The sequence below is a fragment of the Nyctereutes procyonoides genome, unplaced genomic scaffold (assembly GCF_905146905.1).
Source record: "Nyctereutes procyonoides isolate TBG_1078 unplaced genomic scaffold, NYPRO_anot_genome, whole genome shotgun sequence".
Classification (NCBI taxonomy): domain Eukaryota; kingdom Metazoa; phylum Chordata; class Mammalia; order Carnivora; family Canidae; genus Nyctereutes; species Nyctereutes procyonoides.
In genome coordinates, this window is record NW_026575146.1 from 24,096,249 (window position 1) to 24,123,517 (window position 27,269).

Consider the following 27,269-nt stretch of genomic DNA (forward strand, 5'->3'; position numbering starts at 1 on the left):
AGCGGTTGAGCATCTGCCTTTGGCTCAGGTCATGATCCTGGGGTCCTGGGATCGAGTCCCACATCGGGCTCTCTGCAGGGAGCCTGCTTCTCCCTCTGCCTGTGTCTCTGCCTCTCTGTGTGTGTCTCTCATGAATAAATAAATAAAATCTTTAAAAAAAAGCATTAGTAAAGATCTCCATTCGCACTTTAGGAAGGACGGACCTCAGGTTCAAGGCTTGACCGAAGACCCTGTGTCGGGGCACGCTCCCGCGTCTGCACACTCACTTCCTTTCCGAGACCCTCGCTCATCCCCAGCCTCACACCTCACACTTGCTGCACGCTCCCTTCTTTTCCGAGGTTCTCTCTGGCGTCCGTAATTTCCAATCCCGTCGGGCCACGCCTACTCCTTGGAAGCCATTAAAGGAGACCGCACGAGACACCCAAGGCCCCGAGGGACGCGGAGTCCCTGACCTCGCGCGTTCCCATCTCCGAGCCAGGTGTCCTGCCCGCCAAGGCCGGCGGCGTCTGCACCTCGGCCTCCGCTCCTCGAGGGGGCGCCCGCGGCCCCCGGCCCGCTCCGTTCGCAGGCGCTCGCCCTCCCTGGCCGCGCGGGTTTGGGCCACATCCGCGGCCCCGGGCGCCGCGTCAGAGGCCCGCACGGCCCAATCAGAACTGTCCATGTACTCGTGGGGGCGGGGCCGCCTCGGCAGGAGGAAGATGGCGGCGGGGGCGAGGTGAGGTGTTGGCAGTAGAAAGGGGTTCGGGCGTGGGGGGCGGGGGAACGTGGAGCGATGGCCCGCGCCGGCCGCAGGGCTGGATAAAGAGCCGTCGCGCCGCGGGTGTGGGAGGGAGGGAGGAGAGGGTGCCCGGGCGCCACGAGAGTATGACGGGGCTGTACGAGCTGGTGTGGCGGGTGCTGCACGCGCTGCTCTGTCTGCACCGCACGCTCACCTCCTGGCTCCGTGTTCGGTTCGGCACCTGGAACTGGATCTGGCGGCGCTGCTGCCGCGCCGCCTCCGCCGCGGTCCTAGCGCCGCTCGGCTTCACCCTCCGCAAGCCCCCGGCCGCCGGCAGGAACCGCCGGCACCCCCGGCACCCGCGCGGGAGGCCGGGCCCGGCCGCCGCCCACCCCCGGCTGCGCTGGCGCGCGGACGGCCGTTCCCTGGAGAAGCTGCCGGTGCACATGGGCTTGGTGGTCACCGAAGAGGAGCAGGAGCCCAGCTTCTCGGACATCGCGAGCCTCGTGGTGTGGTGCATGGCCGTGGGCATCTCCTACATTAGCGTCTACGACCACCAAGGTGAGGTCCGGCGCGGGCAGGAGGGATCCGGGGCGTGCCGCTCGCCGGCTCCGCCAGCTGGCCCGCTCCCGAGGCCCTTAACTGCAGAGTACGGTGCCAGCGCTTTCGAGGAAGGGAGATAAGATTTCCCCAACACCTGCTGACTCCCTGTGTTCGAGTCAGCCGCGTTCTGTGCATTAAAAAAAAAAAAAAGACAAAAAAAAAAGCAAGCCCAAAACACTGCTTATTCTTTGTAGCGCCCCAGTAAGGCAGACGGGATCAGTGTGCCCTAGTGTCACAAAAGAGGATCACCGGCCTCTGCGCTGGTCCCGCGCTTGCCCCTCCGTTAACGCCGGTGGATTCCCTCCCGCGAAGATTCCCAGAACTGCTCTTAGGTCGCTGCGAGGCTGGGAAGGGTCGGGGCCAGGTGGCGTCGGAACCGCGGTTCCGGAAATAGGTGGGGGCGGGGGGGGGGCTCGGGAGGCAGCACCGCAGGCGGTCGCCCAGCCTGCGGAGGTCTGGGGTGGCGTGCGGTCCTCGGTCCTTGGCGGCTAGCGCAGGGCTGGATAGAGTGCTTCCCTCCTGTAAGTTCTGGTCGCGGGAATGCATTTGTTTGTCCCCGCGGGCGGCCTCGGTCGGTGGAAGAGTCGGGCCCTCGCTGGGTGGCCGGAGCCTGGAGCGCCGCGCCAAGCCAAGCCAAGCCGGTGCCTTGGAAGGTGGCATCTCGGCCCCGCAGGCCCCCGGGAGGCGGCCGCGCGCGTCGGCGACGTGGTTAATAACGAGTCCGAAACCGCTGGGAGGACCCGGGAGAGAGGCTCTCGCCGAGGAAGTAGGCCCTCGGCTGGACCCTGAATGCAGTCGGAGGGAAGGTTGGGGAAGGCTCTCCGTGTCAGGCTTGGATCCTGAAAGCAGGGGAGTCTAAGGAGAGACCAGGAGGTGGTGCCTACCGTCATCTCGGTGTACCTGCCGAAGGAAAGAAAAGGAACGTGGTTTTTTTTTTTTTTTTAAATTTCTGTAGGTTTTATTTATTTATCCATGACAGACAGAGAAAGAGAGACAGAGAGGCAGAGACACAGGCAGAGGGAGAAGCAGGCTCCACGCGGGGAGCCCTACGTGGGACTCGATCCCAGGACCCCGGGGTCATGCCCGGGCTGAAGGCGGCGCTAACCCGCTGAGCCACCCGAGCTGTCCCATGTTTGGGTTTTTTTTTTTTATGTTAATTTTTTTTATTGGAGTTCGATTTGCCGGCATGCAGCATAACCCCCAGTTCGGTCACGGAAGTTACTGCCGCGCCCCGCGGAAGCTACAGTCTGATTTCGTTTTTCCCTTAAAATCTTCGTCAGGGAGGTGGGTCGTAAGAGTGGGGTTTTGTCCCAACGGCGCGGCGGAGGCCAGACAGTGACTCTTGGACGGGGTGACTCTTGCCTGGTGTGTCCCCTTCCTCGCAGGCAGCAGAGGAGTCTGGTGACTCAGTAGCGTGTCACCGTCAAATGATGGGTTAACCGGTAGGGGTAAAGTTTAATAGGGGCTGATATTTTTATGGGACTTGCCGAAGAAGTCAGCAGACCAGTAGAAATCACGAGACTGTTAGGAAGCGGGGAAAGAAAGAAGTGAGGAGCAGAAATGGAAATTACTCGAAGCCATTAAACAGTGTGGTGAATCCCTTGCATACAGGTGGTTGCTGTAAAGCAGGTACCTTGAGGTGCCAGGAGGGAAGGCGGAGGTCTAGCTCCACAGTCTCCCTGGGTGGCTGTGCCTCCCAACCCAGATTGTCATATTGCTGCACTTCCTTGTTCCAGCATTTCCTGCTGCTGAGTTGCTGATGTGGTTCAGAAATAGCCTCTGTCATATTTGCTGAAAGAAAAGCCACTGTTAGTGAAAAGGAAGAAGTCAAGCTAACCTGCCATTGACTGAACACAGAAAGGACTTTTAAAGTTCTTGCCAGTGACTACTAGACTCAGGGCCCTTTTTGCCCTACTCTAGAAGCAGTTTTAGTTATTTTTTAAGGGGGTAACTTCATTGTTTAAAATAAGAGGCTTTTGATTTACCCACTCTTGGTTTTGGGTCATTCATTCATTCAGCAGTGACAATGGGCGTGTGTTAAATACCAGGTACTAGTGTGGGCATGGGAGTAGCAGTGGACAAAACAGACAAAAATTCCTGTGCTCCTGGAACTTACATATATTATGAATGAGTAAAATATGTGGTAAAGTAGATCATAAGTGAAATGAGGAAAAATAAAACAGGGAAAGGGGATAGGAATGTTGAAAGGCAGTAGTAGAAGAGGGGGTGCGGTGTTAAGCCGGGTAGCCAAGGAAAGCCTCATTGACCTTTGAATATAGACTGAGGGAGGTGAGGAAGGAAGCTGTATGGATATGTGAGAAAAACTGTCCTTTTTAAGGGAAGTGTAGCTACTTAAGCTTTATTGAGTTATCCCAAACAGACTTTTATTTAAATCTATTTCTGCATAGGTATTTAACTTTAAAAAAAATAACAAATGTCATATTTATTGAGTACCTTACTATGGTTTTTGAAGTACTGGGACACAAAGAAATACAAAAAATTGTGTCGCTCAAGGACTTAAAATATCTCAAGTTAAGGTTGCCTACTAAAAAGTAATATATAAATGCTGAATGGCAGAGACTGTTTAAGGAAAGAAAAAACTCCTAGTGGAGCAGGGTTACCCCTCATATGCCCATAACCAGGAAGGAGGTGACACTTGCAAAAATAGGTGGAATTTGAATTAGCATGAACAGTAGTGTTCTCCATCCTCTACCCACTGCCACAGCCTTGGTCTCTTCCCCCACTGTCTCTTCCTCCCCCCCTCTCTATATGTGAATAGGGAATTCCCTATTGGTAGCATTCCTATTAGACCGTCTTGAACAACAGCACCAACTAGTGTTGGGAACAGTAAATATACTATGTAAGTTTGTGTAAAGAAAAGAAAAGCTGAGAAATAAGGTAGGGTGAAGGCTTGGGTGACTGTTCTGTTGCTTTGTAGTCTACCCCCAAAGCATAGTGGTTAGTTTGTTTTGATTTGTTTTGTTTTTTTAAGGCATAGTGGTTTAAAACAACTTCTGTGTTAACTCAGTTCAGTTGGTCAGTTATTTTGGGGGATTGGTCTTCATAAGGTTGCAGTCACATAGTGGCTGGTACATACACATTTCTTGTCATAAGTCTGATGCCTGCTTTGTGAGAGTTGGAATAGATGAAGGCAGGTTGGTCATCTGCCTTCACATAGCCCTTCTACATGGCTGGCTTGGACTTTATCATTTAATAGTGGCCTCATGGTAGTCAGATCATAGTTGACTTCCTTCAAAGAGTGTTCCCAGTGACCTGGCCAAAGGCCAAAGTTTGCAAGGCGTCTTTGACTGAGCTTAGGAAATCTTGCAGTGTTACTTTGGCTGTATTCTCTTGGTTTGAGAAGTCAGAGGTCTGCCCCAAACCAAAATGTCGAAATAGACTTCACCTTTCCATGAGAAAACAGCTAGTGCAGAAAGATGGGAGAGAGGCAGTCGTGGGAAGGATGCGGGGTAGGCAGGGATTGACGACGGCATGCATCTTGGAGACAAGCTCCTGTACCATCTTACTTTTTTCCCTGGCCTGTACCTCTTCACCTAAAAATTTGAGTTTAAATAAGCATTCATTTTAATTAATTGTAATTGGGTCTAGATTATGTTTTGTCCCGAGACTAAAAAAAATAAGACCCATTGATATTTATTTTGGTTTGACAGCAAAACTGAACTTTTTATTTTCGTTTACCTGCCATATTTCTTGATTCTAATAATTTCTGCCAGTAATTGCTTCATATTTTAGAAATTGGAGTTGTTTTCTCAGGAATTTCTTAACATCAGAATTCTAGTAAAGAGATTTGCCTAATTTGACTCCATGATTATAATTGAAGAAAGGACCATAATTGGGTTGGCACAAAAACTGGAATTCAGGGGCTTTTGGAGCTACAGCCTTAGGGGTGCTGTGCTTGCCTGGCTCTCACTTGAAGTACGCTTAGCTCCATGTTGTCTGGGTATGTGTTAGTATCTTTGGTGATGGGACCTGTTCTTACTGCCCGGCCATTATCGGTGCCATGCTGAGGACTTTGCGGTACGGCAGGATTTTTCAAAATGTGACCTGTGGACCGTCTAAGAGTGAGTCGTTGGGGATGCTTCTAACAGAGATTCAAGGTATTATCGATCAGACTGAATTAGGGGACCGGGACCTGAGCACCTTCGTTTTTATCAAACTGCATACTGCCTCTGTACGCTGAAGTTTAATGCTAGCACAAACTGAGGGACATTCTGCTACTTGCCTTACTTCGAATTATTTGTTCTTCATGTTCCTTTTCATGCGTGAGGTAGTCTGGGCAGGGTCTTAGTATTAGTTCTCATAAGTTGGAGTGATCCAGAATAAGGCATTGCCTTCTGTGTGAGGATTCAGCAACAAGAGAACAGGAGTCTTTGTTCTGTGTTGCTCTTTCTGGTGTTACTTCCATAGTTGTAAAGTCATAAAATCTGTACTACGTGTCTTCTGAAATTGTTTTTAGGTACAGATTTCTCACACTGGAATTAAAAATGTCCAGTGTACTCCCAGCCTCCCCGGCCTACTTACTATTTCATATACCTTTTGCTGTATCCCAGGTTTAGGGGATTTGACATTCTCTCCCATTGGAAGGGCTCTTCTCCTTTCCCTGACAAATGGCTGTCTACTTGTCAGAAGGCTGTCATTGATCCTTTTAAGTCCATCCTATCATCTCTTATGTAGCCTGTCTTGATTCTTCGATTCTTTTCTTGCTCTATCCTTGAATCTCCTCAGAACTTGGTGTATCTCTAAAGGTATTTCTGTTTCCTAAAGCAGTAGTCATATATATGTGCCTGGATCATCTTACTGGATTGTAAGCTCCACAGATGCTATCTATCCTTTTCATATTTGCTTCTCCTACAGAGTGTAGTTTGGTGTTGTACATTGGTTTCCCAACATGAGCACCCAGGAACCTTAAAATAATGGAGAGAAATGAACGTAATTTGCCCTAGTTATGTTTTTGCTCAGTGATACAGATGCCATTGGGAAATATGGTTTTACTAAGTACTTATTGTTCTTATTCTATTTGAAACATAGAATTGGAAGTTTTGAAGTCCGGTTGTATTGCGATTACATCTTGATATAATGAGCAATATAAACTGGAGTGCTCGTATTCCTCAATGTGGAAACTCATGTCAGGGAACATCTGGTCCTAGTTCTCACCTTTGTGTAGTTCATGTCTTGTGCAGAATTTTACATGTATCTTAGCATCCTGGAAAGTCCTCTTTTTGTGTCAGTGTTAGCTACCTGGCAAAGGCTAACATTAATCCTTATAATGTCCACCCTGCTACTTCCTAGATAGCCTCTGAACTACTTCATCCCCAGTGTTGCTGACTTTGAAAAGCTTTATTCTGCTTTTTTTGGCTTTAGAAATGACCTCATTCTCTTGAGTACCCTTCTGTTTAACCATAGTACTGGATCTGTGTCTGAAAATAAACCCTTACTTAATAGGAATAGTCATTGTTGAATTCTTACTGTCTACCAGAAATTATGCAAAGAAGTGCATTAAATCCTTAGCAGCTTTACACATCAAGAAACTGACACTTAGAAAGCCAAGGACCCATATCTAGTAAGGACTAGATCTAGAATTTGAACTAGATTTTATTGCAGAGCTTTTATACCTAACCATTTTGCTATACTGACTTCCACTGGTAAGAGAATATGACTATAATATAGTCCCTTTTAGTACTATTCCTAATTATGTTGGGTCATTTTAAATAAAGCCTTGATAAAGTGGAACTTATCTACAGGTAATAGGAATGATTTGTAACGTATTTGAAGCCAAATGGAATTTTCTTTATACCACTAATACAAAAGTTTATCCTATGAATCACAGGGCATACATTTTTAATCAACTAAAATTAATTTTATGGAACTCCTGCTCTGTGTTGAACCATTTCTTTGTTCTGTAAGCAGAGTCTGTGAAGACATCCTTCTCATTTTTATAATGTGCGCCCAGAGGCTGAGAAAGCCCAGATAGTTTGTAATTTTACCCATCTCTCTTGCTGAAGAGTTGGAAAACTGGAAGCCCGGTACTTGTTGCATTATGCCGTACCACCGTCACACATGTATCTTCCCTTGCTACAACATGCTTATTATTCCAGTATAATTGCTGTTCTGTGAAGTAGCCTGGGGCTCTCTCTCAAAATAAAAATGTTTAATGGCATCTAAGATTGATTTTGTTATGACTGCTTTATCATGTAAAGTTTTCATGGTAGTTTTTTTTTTTTAATTTTAAATACTTCATAAGTATATATTTTCTTCTCTGAAGATTGCCTCTGATAGCATAATTGGGTTGTTAGAAAAATTAAGTGAGGGTAACCACTAGGTAACTTACTTAGGTGTCTAGTTTAAAAGGATAGAAAGTAGGCCATTTTGAAGGATGGGCATTTATTTATAAAGAAATATTATATTAATTCCATAACTGGTTAGATGCTTTATAATTAAGAGAGATTGTTTTAGTGTTTATCCCACTTTTCTTTCCTCCCTTCCCTTGTCCTTATAAATACTTGCTGCTGGATGTTTCTTGAAGTCTGTTTCTATAGAAGAGAAGGGAGAACCATGGTAAACATTCTAATTTCGGACTTTAAAAAAGATATATTAAGTATGTGCTTTGAAAGTCTCATTTTATGGCATTGATTATTCATTTCACATAAATTTCAAAAGAAGCAGTATTTAAGGAATATTTGCTGACTGAATACTTGTCTAATTAAAGTCCTTCTTACTTAATTTGAAAGAAGTATGTATGTCCTGGTTGTACTACCCAGTTAATGTATTACCCATGCTTGAGTGAAAGGGTAGACTAAATATTGAAACCTCTAATTCCAAAATGTCATTTCAATGAATATAGTAGAAATTTCAAAAGACTACAGTAAGGTACCTGAATACAGTATATAATCTGATAGGTGGATAGAACATACTTAATTCCACTCTCTTTGAAATAGTTTTCCCCTGGCTTCCATGACATCCTATAAGCTTGGATTTCTTCCTGTCTTGCTCTCTGTTCCTTCTGAGCCTCCTGGCTTCTCTTCATTTGTTCCACTTCTAAATGTTGGGGTGTCCTAGAGTTTTGTACTGCGTATATGTATATATGCCCTTGTGGTTCTCTCCTTCATTCTGTCTTCTAGGTTAAAGATTAACAAACTTTTTCTTAAAGGGCCAGCTACTAAATATTTTAGGCTTAGTAGGTTAGAGGTCCCTGTTACAACTACTCAGCTCTGCCAGTGAGGCCAAAAAAGTAGTTATAAATGAACAGGGTGACTGTATTCCAAACAGGTAGTTTGTTGACCCCTGTCCCAGATGATTTCTCCACTCTTACCAGGTGTCCCTTAAATGCTCTTACCAGGATTTGTAACTCCAGTCCTGATCTCTCCCATAATTCCAGACTCCCGTATCCAACTCACTAACAGATTCACTTTTATTTGGCATTCAGCATGTCCAAAACAGTACTCTTGAATTTCCCTCCCACCCCAACCTGACCCCCAGTTTTTGTTATCTTAAAAAATACTAGTACCTTTCAACCAGTTGCTCAAGCTAAAAACTTAGATCTCTTCTGTGAGTCTCTTCTATCATATTACACCTGTAATCTATAAACAGACCTCCTTGGCCTGCCTTCTAGAATATGTTCCAAATTGAACACTTCTTTTGGTTGTCCATTGCAGTCACCCCAGTTTGAGTTATTATATTTTACCTGGATTATTGCTGTAGCCATCTTACTGGTCTTCATTTATATTCTGGCCCCTGTATAATCCACTCTTCACTCATCAGCAAGGTGATCTTTTGTGATAATGTCATTCAAATTCTGAATAAAACCTTCCAAGTGCTTCCCATCACACTTGGAATATTTTCTCAGCTCATTACCAAGGCCCATAGACCCTTTTGTATACTACCCTTTTGCCTACGTCTCTGTCTGACCTCATATAATGCCTTTTGTTCCACTTAATTTCTGTGTTCACCAGTTGTACTGCCATTTTTTTTTCCCCTGAATATGATGAAAACCTAAATTCTGAGAGAGTATGCAATAGCTATAGCAGTAATGATCTCAGTTCTGGAAGTACTAATTTTTAAGTTTTGAGAGCTAAACCAAGTCAGCAAAGACTTTTTTGTTAAATAATGCAATTGTAATAATCATGAGATAGCACCAAGGAAGGATACATATTATACAGGTGAAGAAAACAGGATACAAAATTGCTTGATCATATAAGCCAGGATTACACATGTATGAGAACAAAGACTGGGAAATACTAAACATTGGGAGTGCTATGATGGTAAGGTTAGGGGACACTCAGTTTAGGATGAATGGTTGGGGGACATTACCTTACCTTGTTGTCTAAACATTGAGCATTGTAAGTAGATTTCAATACTAGAATTTAAAATAGATATTTCTTAAGACTATAAAAAGTTCACATTTGGCCCCCAAAGTACACAGGTAAAGTTTATCAAGTAATACCAAAAACATTGTAGCCTTTCTGAAGTCCAGTTTCCTGGAATAATAGTTTATATTTTTTATGGAAATTATAGATGTTCATGTGTGCATGTACATGTGTGTGTTTTAAAAAATAGTCCTTTCATATATCTTTTTTCTCTGTATTTACATGTAGTTTACATTTAGGAAATTGAGAGTACGTGAGATACACTTGTAGAGCAACAAAACATAATATGACATTCTTTAAATTATTATTGCAAAAACTTATTTTATATCCCCACGTCATTCTTATGGAATTTAAATAACTGTTAGCCCTGTGAAACCTTCTTTAAAAGCCTTTTAAAAAAGAGCCCTAGTCTTAGTTCTTTCTAAAGATACCACTTATTTGTAAAAAAGCTAGTTTTATGTATTTAATAAGAGTTCAACTTTGGGGGAGGGGAATTAAAAATTTCATGGGTATATTAGTAAAGTAGGTTTAGCATTGTTCGTTTATCAAGATTAGAAATAGTTATTAAACTGAATAAGTAGAATCTAAAAGACCTGGATTTCAGGCCAAAGTCTTAGACTCTTGACCAAGGACAATTGTTTGACCTTTTGGGTCTCTTTCCTCATCTGTAAAAAGATGGGATAAAATAATTATTTTAGCTTATTACTGTATGATTCTGTAAAATATGATTTTCTCAAAAATGTATTTGTAATTGTTTTCCCTTAGGTCAGTTATTTCTGAACAAATGTCTCAACTTCCTTTTACATAAAATTACTTTGGTGGTAGTTTCTTTTATGATAACATTTTGGCTTTTGTTTAGATCCTGTGAGGACAAACAAGATGAATTACGAGAAAAAGAACTCCACAAGTATAAATACTTGCCTAATGTCATACTATGATATCAGAGGAATTGCTTGTCATAGTCAAAGGCACTCTTACATCTTGCTGGATTTCTTGTGTATCATGTGAAATATGTGTGGGTACACTTTGAATCCTGAAGAAAATTTTAAGTTGATAGTATTGCTTATAGATAAGTGAGAGAGTTAACATGGTGTATAACCAGGATTTCTGGATGGGGCAAGCTGTGAGGTATAAGGAATCATCTTGCTGATACTGTGCTTTATGTATTTGACACCTCTCAAGAACTAGACTTCTATATTTAATTTCTCCATCCAAATCAGCCAAAACAAAGGTTGTGTTTAAAATAACTTTACGAACATCTTTATTAAAGATAAGTTTGTAACTGTGCCTCTGTGTATTCTTCCTTTTTAACAGAATTTCTGCCTCTCTGCGCTAAGGAAGTACCTTCTTTTATTGTGAGAGGTTCCTGGAGACTTCTTAAAAATTCCATTTCGTGACAGGTCCGTTTAGGTTTTGTTGTTAGGTGGCACTTTGTGCACTGATAATTCAGTTTATTAAATAAACATTGAACTCCTGCTATGTGGAAGGTGCCTTAGGGGAAAAGGGATGAGTAAGACACAACTTCCTAAGTAAAACTACAGTTTTGTAGGAGGATTAAGTTATAATAAAAAGTAAAATATTGTTTAGTATGGAGTTTTGAATAAAATGTGTGTTTGGAGGGGGTGAAGGTGAAGGAGGAATGGGGCATATCTGGCTATGGGATTGGGAAGGGCTTCTTGAGGATAAGTGACATTTTAGCTGGCCTTTGAAGAGTTTTTAAGGGCACGGGGCTGGGAAGGTAACATAAAGGACGGAGGTTGGGCTCATGTCAGATGTTTTGGGGGGAACAAAAAGCAATTCTAATTTGCTGGCATAAAGTATTACAGAGAAATAGATTCGTTTGTTTCATAAACAAATTATTTCTACCCACCAAGTATGGAACACAGGCTGCAATCTTAATGCTGATCCGAGCAGTATATTTTTGGTACAGTAAACATTTTCGGAGCCATTAGAGATACTAAAATTAGAATACGTCAGGACTGAAGATGGACCCAAAGATTCATCTGGTTTTCAGTCTAGTTAGTAATACATGCTAGAAGGGGTAAGAAGACCTACTGGAAGGTGATTGTAATATTTTAAAGAAAAAGACTATTGCTTGGAACTGGGGACAAGGAACAAATGGATATGGGAAATATTACTGTAGGAGAGCATATGGATTTAGCATGCTAATAGGGCATTGGAGGTGGCAGTGAAAATACTGGAGAGTAGAGAAGATGTCTGGGTGACTGGGCAGGTACTGGTGCCTTTATTAGAAATAGAACAACAAAAAGGATTATGCTTTTTTCCCCCCCTTCTGATTATATTAGAGAGCTTAACAGCAGTTAGGATTTCAAATCACCTTTTGTATTACCATCTTATACATTCACTGTTCTCATATTGCCTATTCCCGTTTAGACCTTTTCCTTAAGTGCATATAAGTCTTACACTTATGGTACTCCTCCATTTTTTTTTAAAACTTGCTATAAGTGTTTGAGAACTAGCTTTAAAAAAATAAGCTGCCAAGTTTTAAGGTTTGTTCATTTTTAGATGCTCATAGAACTTACAGGTAGAATTAGATAGTTTGAATGAACTGGAATTGTTAACAAAATGCTGATCCTGCATTTACTTAAAATTACAATGTTTTGTTCATGGTGGATGTTTTTGCATTAAGTTGTTAATGACATTACATTAAGTTATTATTAATCTTAGTTGCTGAGTTTTTTGGTGCCCCCTTAAGTTTTGCCTCGCTCATCTTATATTTGTCCTGGCCCTGAGTGGTTGTACAGTCCTGTGGGTGAGTAGACTTAAAGAGGAGCACATGGACAGAAAGAGAGGGCTGACATAGGAACTCTAGGAGTAACCTCCAGTTACAGGTGGGAAGTGGGAAAGGATTCAGTGGGAAGTGAGGAGGGGCCATCCAAGGAGCAGGTTGGCAGTGGAACCAAGAAAGGGTGTTCAGACAAGCTGGAGTAAGGATAGAATTTTGAGAAGGAAGCAGGATAGTCACTAATGGTAACACTTCAGAAAGATTAAGAAGGAAAGGATACAGATTGAGAAGAGAGAGTGAGCATTTTGGTGATAAAGAGTATCACCCACTGATTTGGAGAGAGCAAGAGTGCCTGTAACGTGTTCCTGTTTTAATCTGGAAGCTACAGCAAAGATGAGTGAGTTAGTGAGAACTGAAGCAGGTCTTGAGAGTATCAAACGAAGGGATCAGCATGGTGTAAATAGACAAAAGCAAGGATTCCTACTGGTAGGTTACTATTAAAATGAATAATTTTAGCTCATATGAGAAATAGATTTGGTTAACATTTTACTAAGTTCCATGTCCTGGCAGTAGTGTTGTGGAGATTTTGCATTGTTTTAAAAATTCATATGCTTTCCGTAATTGATACCTATGATGTAGACTGAAATTGTAGTCTAAATTATTTTTTATTTGCATAAATAATTGGAAATCTTGTACCGTTCTTAAGCCTGTATCATATAGTTGTTTTGTAGTATATGCCTTTGTGTTGTACATGTGAATTTTACGATTGACTTGAAGATGTTTATGTCCTACACATCTGCATTGTTGCCCAAGTGTTACTGTACTAAACATTGTTTTTCAAATAGCTTCTGTCATTAATCACCTTCCTTCAAAAATTTTGTTTGTATTTGGGATTATATTTTTTTGTTTAATCTCACTCTGGATATGGGTACTATGAAATGTTCTCTTTTATATTTCCTGGCTTTTCCTAAAGGAGCCATGACCTTGGCCCCTGTTCTTCTCCATGTGTGCGTCCTTACCTTTGGAGATCTCATTTCTCACTTCTTGTGTGTTTGTCTTTCACCTTGAGGATGACTCCCAAATGTATGTCTCCATCTCTGTCCTCCGTCTTGTGTTGTTACCTTCCCAGCCCCACCCCTGTACAGTTCTTCTAATTAATTCTTCATAGGCCAGCTGAAATGTCATTTACCCTAAAGAGATCCCCCTAGTCTAGTCTCTGTCCTGTTGTCTTCTCTTGGCAGACATTCAGCGGACATTTGTTTGTTGAGTATTCTGTGCCAGGCACTGTGCTGGCCCCTGGTGAGTAAAACAGTTAACATCTCTACCCACGTGGATGACACTTTTGAATGTGCTTCCCTCCTATGTCTTAATCACTTTTTCAGTACCCCTTGCCTAAATATTCTATCATCAGCTGTCTAAAACTAAGCTTATGTTTTCCTCAAACCAGTTCTCTGCTAGAATTTTCACACTTAAAAAAAGTTAATTATTTTCTATTAGCTAGGATTAAAGCCATGGAATTTTGTGTTCATTTCTAATTAAGTCATGCTCTTCATTCTCTCAGTTCTTCTTCTATTAATGAACTCCTTCCATTGCTTCATCAAGTTATGAATAGACTATCACAGTACTCTGCTGCCTGACTTTCTCTGTAGTCAGGTTAATTGCGAGGTTAATTTTCCCAAAGTTATAAATTTCCACCATTTCCACGTTGCTTGCATGTTGTTGGTTACCTGTTTGTTAGGCAACATGATATGAAAATTAGACCTGTCCCCTTTTCTCAGATCCTTTGCCCCAGCAACATTGGTCTGTCTTTTGGGTATTCAGTATTTTTTTTTCCTTAAAAACAGTATCCTCTTCATTTTCTTTTAAGTTTCTCAAGTCTTGCTTATTTTACAAAGCTTTTCCCTACCAAGGGAGACTGCTTTTTATCTTTGAACTGCTGTTACATGTATACCACCAGGTTGTCATGTCTATACAGGAGATTCAGCAGATTCTCTGTTATTTTATGTATATTTATTGTGTTCTCTCTCCCAGTTAATCGTTGAAGTGCTGTTAAAGTCAAATCTGACTGAGAATACGGAGTAGGAATAGGATAAAGGGTCAAAAGCCAATGGCCACTAGAAAGTTGATCCTCTGAAAACAACTAAAAACTTGTCACTGGTTTTTAGAGCTCTCCTTATTAATTGTATATTTTTATGTCACATAGTTCCTTCATCTTTCTCAATGACCTAATGGCAGTTAAAAGTTTTAACTTTTCTGTGCACAGTTGAAGGATCAAACACGGTTTCATGTAATATATCTTCCTTGCTTTGTTTGAATTTACTAAATTTTGATTTTGTTACTTTTGTGGATTCTCTCTACTTTTTACATAATTCATACTAATTCCCCTTACCATTAAAAAGGTGAATCAAAAAAAAAAAAGGTGAATCAAGGGGTGCGTGGGTGGCACGGTTGGTTGGGCATCCTATCCTTGGTTTCCACTCAGGTCATGATCTTGGAGCCATGGGATCAAGCCCACATAGGACTCCAGGCTTGGCCCAGAATCTGCTTGAGACTCCTCCCTCTGCCTCTCCCCTCACCATGTGTGCACGTACTCTCTTCCTCTCTCTCTCTCTCTCTCAAATAAATAAAAATCTTAAAAAAAAATCACATTAAGGTAATAGTATTGAATACATGTGGTGGCTCTGCAAGAAAAGTTCATCGGACTGGGAGTCAAGAAGAGAAGGGCTTTAGATCACTACTGCAGTTTTTAAATTCTTGGACAAGACTCTTCAGGACTTTGGGCCTCAGTTTCTTAATCTGCAAATAAGGTTTCAGGTAAATGATCTCTTAAAATGTCTTTCTCAGTCTAATTTTATCATATGCATACTGACTAAGAAATCACCCTTGCCTTTTTTTTTTTTTTTTTTTTACATTAGTCTGACTCCAGACTCTTGTGTTAACAGAGTTTTGTTGTACTTTTCTTTTAGATTCTAGTTTAGGTTCAGTCAGTTACTACTTCATTTGGAATTTATTCAGTTCTGAGTACAGTGTTTTCACAACAAACATCCACTAATTATTGAAGAGGATAAATTAACCTAATTGGGATTTACTTTACTTATTTACTTTACTTTTTTTTCTTTTTAAGGTATTTTCAAAAGAAATAATTCCAGATTGATGGATGAAATTTTAAAACAGCAGCAGGAACTTCTGGGCTTAGATTGTTCCAAATACTCACCAGAATTTGCAAATAGTAATGACAAAGATGATCAAGGTAAGCATGAGTGTGAAATTGAGTAACTTATGCAGTTTTGTGTTTTGTGTTTCAAGGCAAATTCTGTTATCCATTCATTCTTTCTACCCTGTAGGTCTTTATTATCACCATCTTTAATGATCAGATTTAGACTTTGCTTTCTTCATCTTGTTCAAAAATAATTTTCAGAAAACAAAATTATGACTTTCACAGATGTTAAAAAAAAAACACGTTAAAGATTTTATTTAACTCAGAAACAGCCAGGTATCAGGTGGATTTTGTAACTAGTTCGAAAGAGAATCTAGAGAATGGACATACTTTTAGATCAGAAATATTGAAATGAACATGTAAATGGAAGCAAAACTAGTGTTTCTATGGCATTACAGAGAAGATCATTGAACCTCTACTAGACAAGAAAGAATTTGCATGTCGATAGACAAGAATTTGGCATTGCTGTCAGTTATGTAGAATCCTATCAATTATAAAATAAGTCCCATAGAATCAGAGCCTGATAAAGTGGACAGTACCTATTCCACGGAAACACATTTTTTTCGTAGTCTTCATTTTGGTCTTGTGTAACTGCTAACTGTACCATGATTGTAGGTGACATTTTAGATGAGTGAAAATTGTAAACTAGCCTATAATCCCTGTTTTCTAGAGGATGCACTCAGAGATACAAGGTCTCTAAGCACTCTGAAAGGAAGGCAGTATATAAATACATATGCAGATGGATGTGTGAGTCCTTTCAGAGGGGTCTATGTAGGTATGTTTTGATACTGAATTTGAAGGACTTAAATGATTCTTGTTTACTCTAAGAACTATTATTTTAGTCTGAGCTTACTATTTCTTGAAATGGATTTTGAAATATGTCTGGAACAGGATGTTTTATTTCCTAACCTGTTTGTTTCTTCCTCCAGTTTTAAATTGCCGATCGGCAGTGAGGGTGCTCTCCCCAGAAGATGGAAAAGCAGATATTGTGAGAGCTGCTCAGGACTTTTGCCAATTAGTAGCCCAGCAGCAAAAGAGATCCGCAGATTTGGATGTAGACATGTTAGACAGTTTACTTAGTAAGTCCTGTATATATATATATATATGTATGTTATTAGTTTTATCCCACAGGGCTACGGTATGAAGGAGAACATCTAGGTTCTGTTTATGCAATAAAGCCTGATTTTGTTATTGTTACCCTTGTTTCTGAAATTTTCAAGACCCACACGTGAAAATGGTTTTGAGATCATGAAATTTGTGGTCAACTCACTTGAATGAGGACTTACTGGTAAAGGAGAGGATGTTAGAGGATTTGTGGGGCAGTGATAAATATCCTTGAATATAGGACTTTTGCTTGTCCGTCTCTCCCCCCCCCCCCCCCCGGGATGCTTTTCCTATATCAAGAGTGACTTCTCTAGTTCTCCAGACACCGAATGGGTATCCAGCAATTCAATTCACTTCTGATTCTAACCACCTGGAGTCAGTGTTTGACACTATAGATTTAAAGGCTCAGTTACACAAGACTGCCCCCCTTCACCCCCCGCCCCCCGCAGATGCCCGTTGCAGTTTTCAGCCACCTGCACTTGTCACCTGCCCAGACCACCTGATCAACAGCCTATAAATAAGGGTTTCCCGTGACTCTCTCCTGAGGTTTGATAATTTGCTAGAATGGCTCACAGAATTCAGGAGGGAACTTTACACATTCACCTGTTGATTATAAAGGCTACAACTCAGAAATGGTCCATCTAGGGCAAGATATTGGCAAGGGGATGCAGTCAACTTCCATGCTCTCTCTCTGGGCAAGTCACCCTCTCAGCACCACATTGTGCTCATCAACCTGGAGGCTATTAGCACCCTGCCTTTTAGGAGTTTTTATGGCAGTTCCTTTATGTTAGCAGTATTAATTAAATCAATGGCTATTAGGGATTGAACTCAGTTTTCAGCTTCTCTTCCCCTCCCTACTTGGAGGTTGGAAGGGATGGCTGAAATTTCAGCCTTGTAATCGCTTGATTGGTTTCTCTGGCAATTAGTTCCTATCTTAAAGCTATCTAGAGGCCCACCAAGAGTCATCATTAACATAAAGTCAGGTATGGCGGAAGGGGGCTTATGAATAATAAAAAATACTCCTATCATTCAGAAAATTGCAAGGATTTTAGGAGCTCTGTGCTAGGAACCTGGACAGAGACCAAATATCTATTTTTTATTATAATATCACACTCCTCTGTGTCTTTTTAGTTTGAACTATCTGTTAAATTTTAATTTAACCGCTATTTAGGAGGCATTACCAAGAAAATAATCTTATTCATTATTCTGTTTTTAATATTCTATCTCTTTTAATTTCTATCTCTTATATGATACCGAATATACTTCCTATATTTGTCATGTTATGCCAGGTATAACATTATAGAGTTTTTTTCCTTTAAAGATTTATTAAAAAGCTTTTAAGTTGGTTATTCTTTCTAGAGCTCCCTAGGAACTTTTTGCCTTAACTTTATGGTCCTTCTGCCTACTGGCATTATCCTGGATCCTTTTGAAGAAAGGCAGTACTTCTTACAAGTTCATGTCCAGTGATAGCTTCTATAGCCATACAATTTCAGACATGCATTTTTTTGTTCATTCACATAGAATTTCCATTTATCTTACACTTTAATCATGCATTTTTTGTCTAACTCAGTCATTTATTTGACCCTCCATTCTTGTTTCTTCCACTTTTTAACGTGTCTGTCACAGAGCACAGTCGCTCTCTGACCACATGGTCTCACTGAGTACTGACTCCTTCCTCTGCTCTCCTCTTGTCTTCTCTCTTATTGCCTATTGTATTCAATATTCAGGCTGAATGAATAGATTGAAAGTAGATCATTGTAGGGCTCATTGTAGGTTACTGGAGTGTTGACTGTTTCCTGGATTCTGTAAGCCCTCTCAACCAGAGAGTAATTTACGAGAGTGTCCTGAAAGTGATGCAGGGACTAAAAGTGGTCCTTCAGGTAGCCAATTCTCACATAGTGCTACAGTGTTGAGCCCAGGTGTTGGCTTCAGGGGTAGTAAACCCATGATAAGTAAAAATGTACATAGTCCATAAGTTACTAATCTGACAGAAGCGAATCCTCTGAATACTGTCACCTCCAAAAGTTCTCTTGTGACTGCAGTTAATCACCATTCCTACTCCTACACAAGGCAGCTACGTATCTGCTTTTTGACTATACTTTTGTCTTTTCTAGAAATTATATATAAACATAGTCATGTAGTCTTCAATGTCTTGCTTTGTTTCCTTGGTATATTATTAAGGTCCATTCACATTGCAAATATTAGTAGTTCATTACTTTTTGTTGGTGAATAGCATTCAGTTTTATGGACGTACATTTTGTTTATTCATTCATCAGTTGATGTACATTAGGTTTGTTTGAATAATGCTGCTGTGACCATTCACATACAAGTCTTTGTGCAGACATGTTGTCCTTTCTTTAGTACATAGCTAATAGTGAAATTGCTAGTTTCTATGGTGAGTTGAATGTTTAAGAAACTGCCAAACTATTTTTCAAAGAGGCTATACTATTTTTACATTCCATGAGCAATGTACAGGAGTCTAGATTCTTCACATCCTTGCCAAGGCTTAGTATTGTCAGTTTTTGTATTTATTTATTTATTATTTTTAAATTTTAGCCATTCTGGTGGGTAATAGTATCTCATTGTGGGTTTTTTTTTTTTTTTTAAAGATTTTATTTATTTATTCATGAGAGACAGAGAGGCAGAGACACAGGCAGAGGGAGAAGCAGGCTCCGTGCAGGGAGCCCAACATGGGACTTGATTCCAGGCCTCCAGGATCACACCCTGGGCTGAAGGCGGTGCTAAACCGCTGAGCCACCTGGGCTGCCCTTCACTGTGGTTTTAATTAACATTTTCCTAATAACTAATGACATGGAGCTTTTTTTCATGTGCTCATCTGTATCTTTAGTGAAGAATCTGTTCAAAACATTCTGCCTATTTTTAATGGGTTGTTTGTCTTCTTGAGTTTTAAGCGTCTTTATTTTGGGTACACATCTCTGTTCAGTAGTAAGGTGGGACTTAGGGATGAATATTTTCTCATAATCCATGGCTTATTTTTCTTACTGGTTTCTTTTAAAGTGTTTAATCTTTATGAAATCCAATTTATCTTTTTTTTTTCTGTTGTGGATCACACATTTGGTGTCATATTTGAGAAATCTTTGCCTAACCCAAAGTCACAGTTCTTCTAGATTTTTATCACTTTGGCTGTTAACATTTCAATGTGTAATCTATTTCGACTTAATTTTTGTGAATGGTGTGAGGTAAAATCCGTTGTTCTTCTACCACCATTTTTTTTCTCTGTTGAATTACTGTGACTCCTCTATTGAATCTCAATTTACTGTAAGTCTTTGAGTTTATTTCTGGCCTTTTTATTCTATTCCATTGTTCTATATTGTTTGTCCTTCAAATGCCACATGTCTTGATTACTATAGTGCCTACTATGGTAAACTTCGAAATCATGTAGGGTAAGTCTTTCAGCTTTGATTTTCTTTTTAAAAAACTTTGGTTACACTCAGGGCCCTTTCATTTTCATGTAAATTTTGGAGTCAGTTTGTCAGTTTCACAGGCAAATTCCACAACACCCTGTTTTGATAGGTATTGGGTTGAATCTGTAGCTCAATTAGAATTTGCCATCTTAACATTATTGAGTGTTCTAATCCATGAACATAGCATATCCATTTATTTGGATCCTAATTTTTCTTTTAACAGTGTGTTATAATTTCAGGATTTGGGTTTCTGCTTTTGTTAAGTTTATTCCCAAGTATCTTATTCTTTTGGATGCTATTAGTGGGATTGTTTTCTTGATTTTTGTTTTTGCATTGTTTGTTGATAATATATGGATATGTGGTTTTTTTTGTTTTTTTTTTTAATACTGATTTTGTATCTTGCCACCTGGCTAATATGCATTTAATAGTTCTGGTAGTTCATTTTGCAGAGTCTTAAGATTTTTTAAAGATGACAACTGCTGTCTCTGCTCAGATTTTCTATTTCTGATTTTATTTCTTAGTCTGACTGTGTCTGTCTAGTTTTATGTGTCAGACAGTGATATGCACACTGGTTGTGCTCAAACACTTTAAGTTTGTTAGGCTTCCCTGATCTCTGTGTGATGTTGGAAAGTGCATTCAGAGTTGCCACCAGTTCTTGTCTTCTTGACTGTTACTTTTCATTGGGCTTTCTTGCTGCCCTCTTTCATTCTTAGCATGTGGGTGGTTCCCTGGTCAGCCATGGATATGCAGAGAGCTTATTTCTGAGTTCTTGTTTCCAGGATCTTCCTGGTAAATTTCTGACCATTATACTGTTGGCCCTAATTGGGGCTACAACATCAGGCTAACAAATGGTGGGTTTTCCTCATTTGTTCCCTTTTGAGTTTGCCACTGTTAGCTCACAGAACCCCAGGTTTTCATCATTGTTCCCTCTCTCCTGCCCACTGTCTTCAGTGCCAAATCGAGTCCATATCTTTTGGCTACAAGCAGCAAATCTGCTAGCTTTGCTCTCAGCCCCATGCTGATAAAACTATAGTTCTCTCCGTTTGATTGGGGGTAAAGTTAAGGACCTTCCCAGGCAGGAAAGACAAAGACCCTTACTCTGCTCTCACCTGAAGCTCTGGCTGTTGTTTCATTTGTTGTCCTTAAAAGAATAATTGTCTGCTTCTGGCCAGTATCTAGTGCCCTTAAGTCTTTGGTTTTATCCAGTTTAATATGTGTTTTTTCGGGGGGAGAGAGGAGGATTCATCAGCTTCTTCACAACACCATTAGTGAGAAGTTCCTTCTTGCCATTTTCAATTTAATTTTTTTTTTTTCTTAGCTAAAGAGAATTTGCTTTTTACTAGGCAGAGGACTATATATTCTTCTTAGTCCACTTACTTTACCAAAATAGACTTTAAAGAGACTTTGTTGTGGAAATAATTCTTTATTACTGTTGGATGGGCCTGTCCAATCTAGTCTCCTTGTTTAACAAATGAAACAACTAAGTCCTTGGGAGGTTGTGTGACTGGAAATTAGTAGCAATATTGAAGTTATCAGAAACTATTAGAGCCTGGGTCTCTTGGATTATGGCATCTTTTCTGTTCTACCAGTGACTTTTTAAAATTTTTTAAAAACTTTTTATTGTTTATTCATGAGAGACACAGGCAGAGTCATAGGCAGAGGGAGAAGCCGGCTCCCTGTGGGGAGCTTGATGCAGGACTCAATTCCAGGACCTGGGATCACAACCTGAGCCAAAGGCAGACGCTCAACCACTGAGCCACCCAGGTGCTCTTGCCAGTGACTATTTTAATATTTTTAAAGCAGTTATACACTTTCCTTATCCCCTCTTTTTCTTAAACCAGGCCTTGTATGGAAGCCAGTTTGTGAGACCAAATGGCCATGCCTTTGTTGAGGCAGAGGTATCTGGTGTTTTCTGTCCCTAGGCTGGGGCTCTGGAGAAAACATTTATACTGTGTAGCTAGGAGTTGATCTTTTTGAGTCCTTAGCTATAAAGTGAAGGGTAACAGGGAAGGAAGGACTTTTGTAGTTCCTTTTCATCTCTGAAGTTATATGATTCTGTGGCCAGAATAAGCATTTGTGCCCCTAAAGCAATGTGTTTCCCAGAATGCCAGGAAAACTCTTGTGTTGAAAGATGGATGGGATTTGAAGGCTACCTGCAAGGTTTAGAATGGGAATGGGGTTACCCTTTCTTATCAGGTAATCCAATTAAATGGTCTTTAGAGAAAACTTTCACATATGGAACTAACATAGATATTAAAGTGTATGATGGGCAGTGAGGTGGGAATTGGAAAAATACAAATAAACCTTCTGAAGGAAACATACTCAGAGCATAAAAAGCCAATTTGATTAATAGATTTTGCCTGTGGTCATTTTATTTGTAAGCAATGCATGTTAAATTCGTGTCTTGGTCTTTCTTTTTAAGGTTCAACTGGTTTTCCTGATCCTGATTTAGTATTAAAGTTTGGTCCTGTGGACAGTACATTAGGCTTTCTTCCCTGGCACATCAGATTGACTGAGATTGTGTAAGTATAAAAGCATACTGACTTTGGTTCAATTCAGCAAGTGTTTCTTGAGCCTAGCACTATACTAGGTATGGTGCGAATTCCCAAAGACTTATAAGTATCAGTGGTAAGATAAAGACATAGATATAAATGATTCAGACACAAGGGAGTGTAGTTGTGCAAATATTTGGTATTGATACAAATTGTCATAGGATACCAAGAGTGAGAGAGACATGGGCCAGAGTTGTTGGTTTTACAGAAAAGGTGTGATTTGCCCTGGGGTATGTAAAATGGGTAGAGTTTTCATAATTAGAGGAAAAGGTGAGAAGTGTGGGGGATGACAGGCAGGAAAAGAAAGGAAACCTGGGAGGTAAGGAATGGACATCTCATTTTTAAGAAATAGTGAGGGAACTGGCCATACCAGAGCAGAGACTTATTAGCAGTATATAGCATTAGATGATAGAATAAATTGACCCTTGAACGGTGTAGGTGTTACAGGGAGGGGACCTCTCTGTGTAGTCAAAAATCTCTATCTAACTGGAGTCCCCGAAAACTTAACTACTAATAGTCTGCTTTTGACTAGAAGCCTAACTTAATGACAGACAATTAATAACAGTTTTGTGTGTTAATATGTATTATACACTGTGTTCTTATAATACAGTAAGCTAGAGAAAGGAAAATGATAGTAAGAAAATTACAGGGAAGAGGAAATATGTTTATATATCAAAAAATATCTGTGTATAAGTGGACCCATGCAGTTCAAACCCATGTTGTTCAAGAGTCAACTCTGTAAGGTGAAAACAGATGATTTGGGTGTTTCGATGCTGGGAAGGCTTTATTTATTTATTTTTTGGGGGGAAGGGGGAAGGCTTTAAATACCAGCACAAGGAATTGTATAACAGTTTAGACGAGAAGTAGGAAAGCACTGAGCCTGTGGATAACGTGGGAGTGGTGATTTTAGAAGATTTGTTTGGCACTTGTGTACTAAGATAGATTGGATTTGGGAAAGGATGAGGTAGAGAGTCTAGTGAAGAGGACATAGCTATGATTTAAGGGATAATATAGTGATGAGAATGAAATTGCTTACTTAGGACAGATTTGGCCAAACTTTTTGTATAAAGGGCTAGGTGGTAAATATTTTAGATAGGTATGTGGGCCATACAGTCTCTCACAGCTACTCCTCTTGTTGCAACTACTCAACATTGGTGGTGTAGCTGAGTGGCCACAGACAGTACGTAAACAAATGTGTGTGACTGTTGGAATAAAACGGTATTCACAAAAACAGATGGCAGGCTCGCAGGCTGTATTTGCTGACCCCTGATTTTGAATAGAGACTTAGTAGCCTTAAAATAAATTTAAATTCTGAGTCTTAGGAGGGGCATGCTATAAATTCTATCTTTCATGAGAATTATTTACCAAGCATAATTGTAGGCCTCGTACTTTACTAGTTGTGCTAAAAGAAGAAATGAAATGGCTCTTAAGCTTAGTAAGCCTAATTGGATAAATTAGGTGTCATTGAGAGAAACTAGAAGGTCAAGGGAACATTGGTTTTTGAAGGGAAAATTTTGAATTCAAGGATAAGATGATGGTTTTGAGGCCATAGCCTATTTAGTGGAAACACCAAGAAGAGCAGATAAAGATGTAGAATTGGTCCCTGGATGAGAAGTCAAGGCAAAAAATGGATATTTGGAGGTTGATCGTACCTAGGAAGTAGTAGTAGTTGAACCTGTGAGAATAGAGGAACTTTCTCAAGTGTAAAGAGAAAAGAGCACAGTACCAAGGGATCTTTTGGTCTTTTAGGAAATGCTTCAAGTTCAGGGGCCGGATGGGGAAAAAGTGTCAAAAAGGCAGAAAAGAACACGTAGCATGATAAGAGTTAGAAAGGGCTGTAGATCATCTGGTCCTACTTCCTCATTTTATAGGTGAGGAAAATGGGGAAGAGACATTGCTCTTATTATTGCTAGTGATAAAGTGGAATTAGAACCTACATCTCCAGACTCTGGGTTTCCTTATGATGGGTGTATTTCTCTTGTTTCTTTTTCTCTAGGGGTTTTCTTAGTTATTTCAGGTGCCTTTTGGGTTGGGCTCCAAGAAAAGTAGCAGTAATCCCTTGTGAGGTTGAGAGTGGTTTCGAGTGAAGAGTGTGTTCTAGAACAGATGGATCTCAGTTTGAATCTTGGCTATGTGGTTCAATAACATGACTTTGGATAGTTATTTAAACTTCTCAGTATTTGTAAAATGGATATTTTAATAAGAAGTTGAAGACTTCTGATCACGGGTATTAGATACCTGACATGTAACAAGCTTTCCCACAGATCTTTGTGCATATGCCAGTCATAGCCCTATCACATTACATTGAGGTTTGCTCTCTATTTGTCTGCCGCCCACCAGGCGGGAAGCATTGTGATGTCTTAATGTCTTGGTGGAGCCTTGAGAACAGAGGAGAATGGCAAGACCACTCTGGAGGCACTGAGGGTTAGTGGCGCTAAGTGCTTCTTGAGGAGTGATAGGAGACAAAGCCATTGATGAAGAGGATAAGAAAGTAAAGTGAGTTGTTTGAGGAGGATATCTGAAGCAAGCTTCAACAAGAAAAGTGTCCTTAATGTCGCCCTTTGAGGATATCTTGTGAGGTCATCACTGCAGTAGAGTAAGATAAAAGATTGATGGCAGAGATTATTAAGAGTTAAGGAAATGGAAAAGAGACTTCTTTCAGAATTTTGGACAGTTAAAGGAAGGGAAAAGGTCATAAGTCAATTGTATTTCAGTAAAGCTAGGGAGGGGCAAAGGAAGGATAAAGAAAGCATAGCTATGAGAACTGCAGGGTCAGGCCAGGAGTTCATTCATGGTAGGTTGGTTCAGTCTTTTTTTTTTTTTTTTTTTTTTGTGGTGTGTATCACTGGAACTCTGAATATGGCTTGGACTCTTACCAGGGGTTTGGCCCTGGTACAGTTTGGAATTGCCAAAGCCTCACAATACAGCTGTATAAATTAGAGAATTGTTTATGTTAATTATTGAAATTTTTTTTTAGTTTTAAAATACTTAAGGGGAACCCTCTGGCTGTACATTCATTCTGCCTTTAAAGTGTTTATCTTCACACTAATTGCCTCTGAGCAACCAGAAATGGTAGAGGGAAATAGTTCTCACCACATGGCTTCAGCATATAGTCAGAGAAGGGTACTGTGCCGCTCTGCCCGTGTTAAGCCTGGGTTTCATAAACTGTTCAAGTAGTATTGGCTTTGCTCTGACAGTTTTAAGATTTTATTTATTTGAGACAGAGAGAGAGAGAGGGAGGGAGCACAAGCAGAAGGAAGGGCAGAGGGAGAAGCAGACCTCCCCACTGATCAGGGAGCCGGAATCATGACCTGAGCCTAAGGCAGACACTTAACTGAGCCATCCTGTGCTCTCAGAAAGGAGTTCTTATAGTGAAGTTGAGAGAGGTCTCTTATTTATATTATAGATCTCCAGTTTTGCATTAATTTAGACTGAGGCTTTACAATAGATTCTGAATCTCCATCTTGCTACAAGTTCCTCATCTCTTCTGTTGGAAAGGAGGAGAGATTATATTTTACTTGGAGTATCTCGCAGTGAGTTTAGCAGTCATTTAGTAGAAAAGGTTTGACATACTCTGTGCTTATAATTTATTTTCTTCTGTCCTTAACTTCTTTGGGGTCATTATCTTTCTAGTTCCTCCCTCCAAATCGCAGTGTATCATCTAATTGCTTTTTTTCCCCTGTGCTTTCTTTACAGCTCTTTGCCTTCCTACCTAAACATCAGTTATGAGGACTTTTTCTCTGCCCTTCGTCAATATGCAGCCTGTGAACAGCGTCTGGGAAAGTAATGATCCCTGGTTGCGTAATTTGAGTTCAGGCTTTTGGAGAAAAGGACCCAAGTGACTCTGATGTTTACAAAGCACCTATGAAACCCTGTACACACCTAGTTCATAATCCTCATAATTTATCAACACAAGAAAGTGTCTTACTTGAGAGTAAGAGTATGTGTGAGTATGAATGCGGGTGTGTGTGTGTGTGTGTGTGTGTGTGTGTGTAAATAAATTTATAAATGGGGGACGTATTGGAGAAAGAAAGAGGTAGACCTGCAATTTGAGCAAATAGCAGCAATGTTTTAGGAACTGAAATTTCAAATTTAAAGGCTTTAGCCTCCACTGCTTCCCTGTTTTTGTGGGGAGCAGAGGAGGTGACTAGAGCTATTTGGCTGTGTTTTGGGGGGGAGGGGAATAATTTTTGTTCAATCTTTCCTAGTGACCAAACTTATTTTTTAAAAATAATATATTGACTTACTAAATGGAACCGTTTTGAGTTTGAGGGCTCTCCAGAGGAATGGAGTTATGTGGGGGTCACTTGTTAAAAGCTCACCTTTGGAGCAGAGGGCATACCTACTTTCAGATATCCGTCCATTTTCATCTCATTATCGTTGAGCAATGTGACTTGCTAATGTTGCTCTGGTGTCTGTGTTCTGGATTGTAAAGATCATCTGAAAAGGAACTCTTACTACATTGAAATGCAGAATTAAAAAAATTCAAATACTGTATTAGTCAAAAAAAGGTGAAAAGG

General features: G+C 40.4%; 1 protein-coding gene across 1 annotated transcript; it reads left to right on the plus strand.

Annotated features, from left to right (window-relative positions):
- Positions 1–803: 803 nt before the first annotated feature.
- Positions 804–26,737, plus strand: NUS1 (NUS1 dehydrodolichyl diphosphate synthase subunit). Its single transcript, XM_055311073.1, has 5 exons — positions 804–1,279; positions 15,576–15,701; positions 16,598–16,747; positions 22,620–22,719; positions 26,446–26,737. The coding sequence occupies exons 1-5, from the start codon at positions 865–867 to the stop codon at positions 26,534–26,536; spliced, it is 882 nt and encodes a 293-aa protein (XP_055167048.1). The 5' UTR covers positions 804–864; the 3' UTR covers positions 26,537–26,737.
- The last annotated feature ends 532 nt before the right edge of the window (positions 26,738–27,269 follow it).

Coding starts and splice junctions, on each gene's coding strand:
- NUS1 (XM_055311073.1), top strand. CDS start 865: ATGACGGGGCTGTACGAGCTGGTGTGGCGGGTGCTGCACGCGCTGCTC. Junction 1,280..15,575: donor TAGCGTCTACGACCACCAAG/GTGAGGTCCGGC, acceptor TTTCTTTTTAAG/GTATTTTCAAAAGAAATAAT. Junction 15,702..16,597: donor TAATGACAAAGATGATCAAG/GTAAGCATGAGT, acceptor TTCTTCCTCCAG/TTTTAAATTGCCGATCGGCA.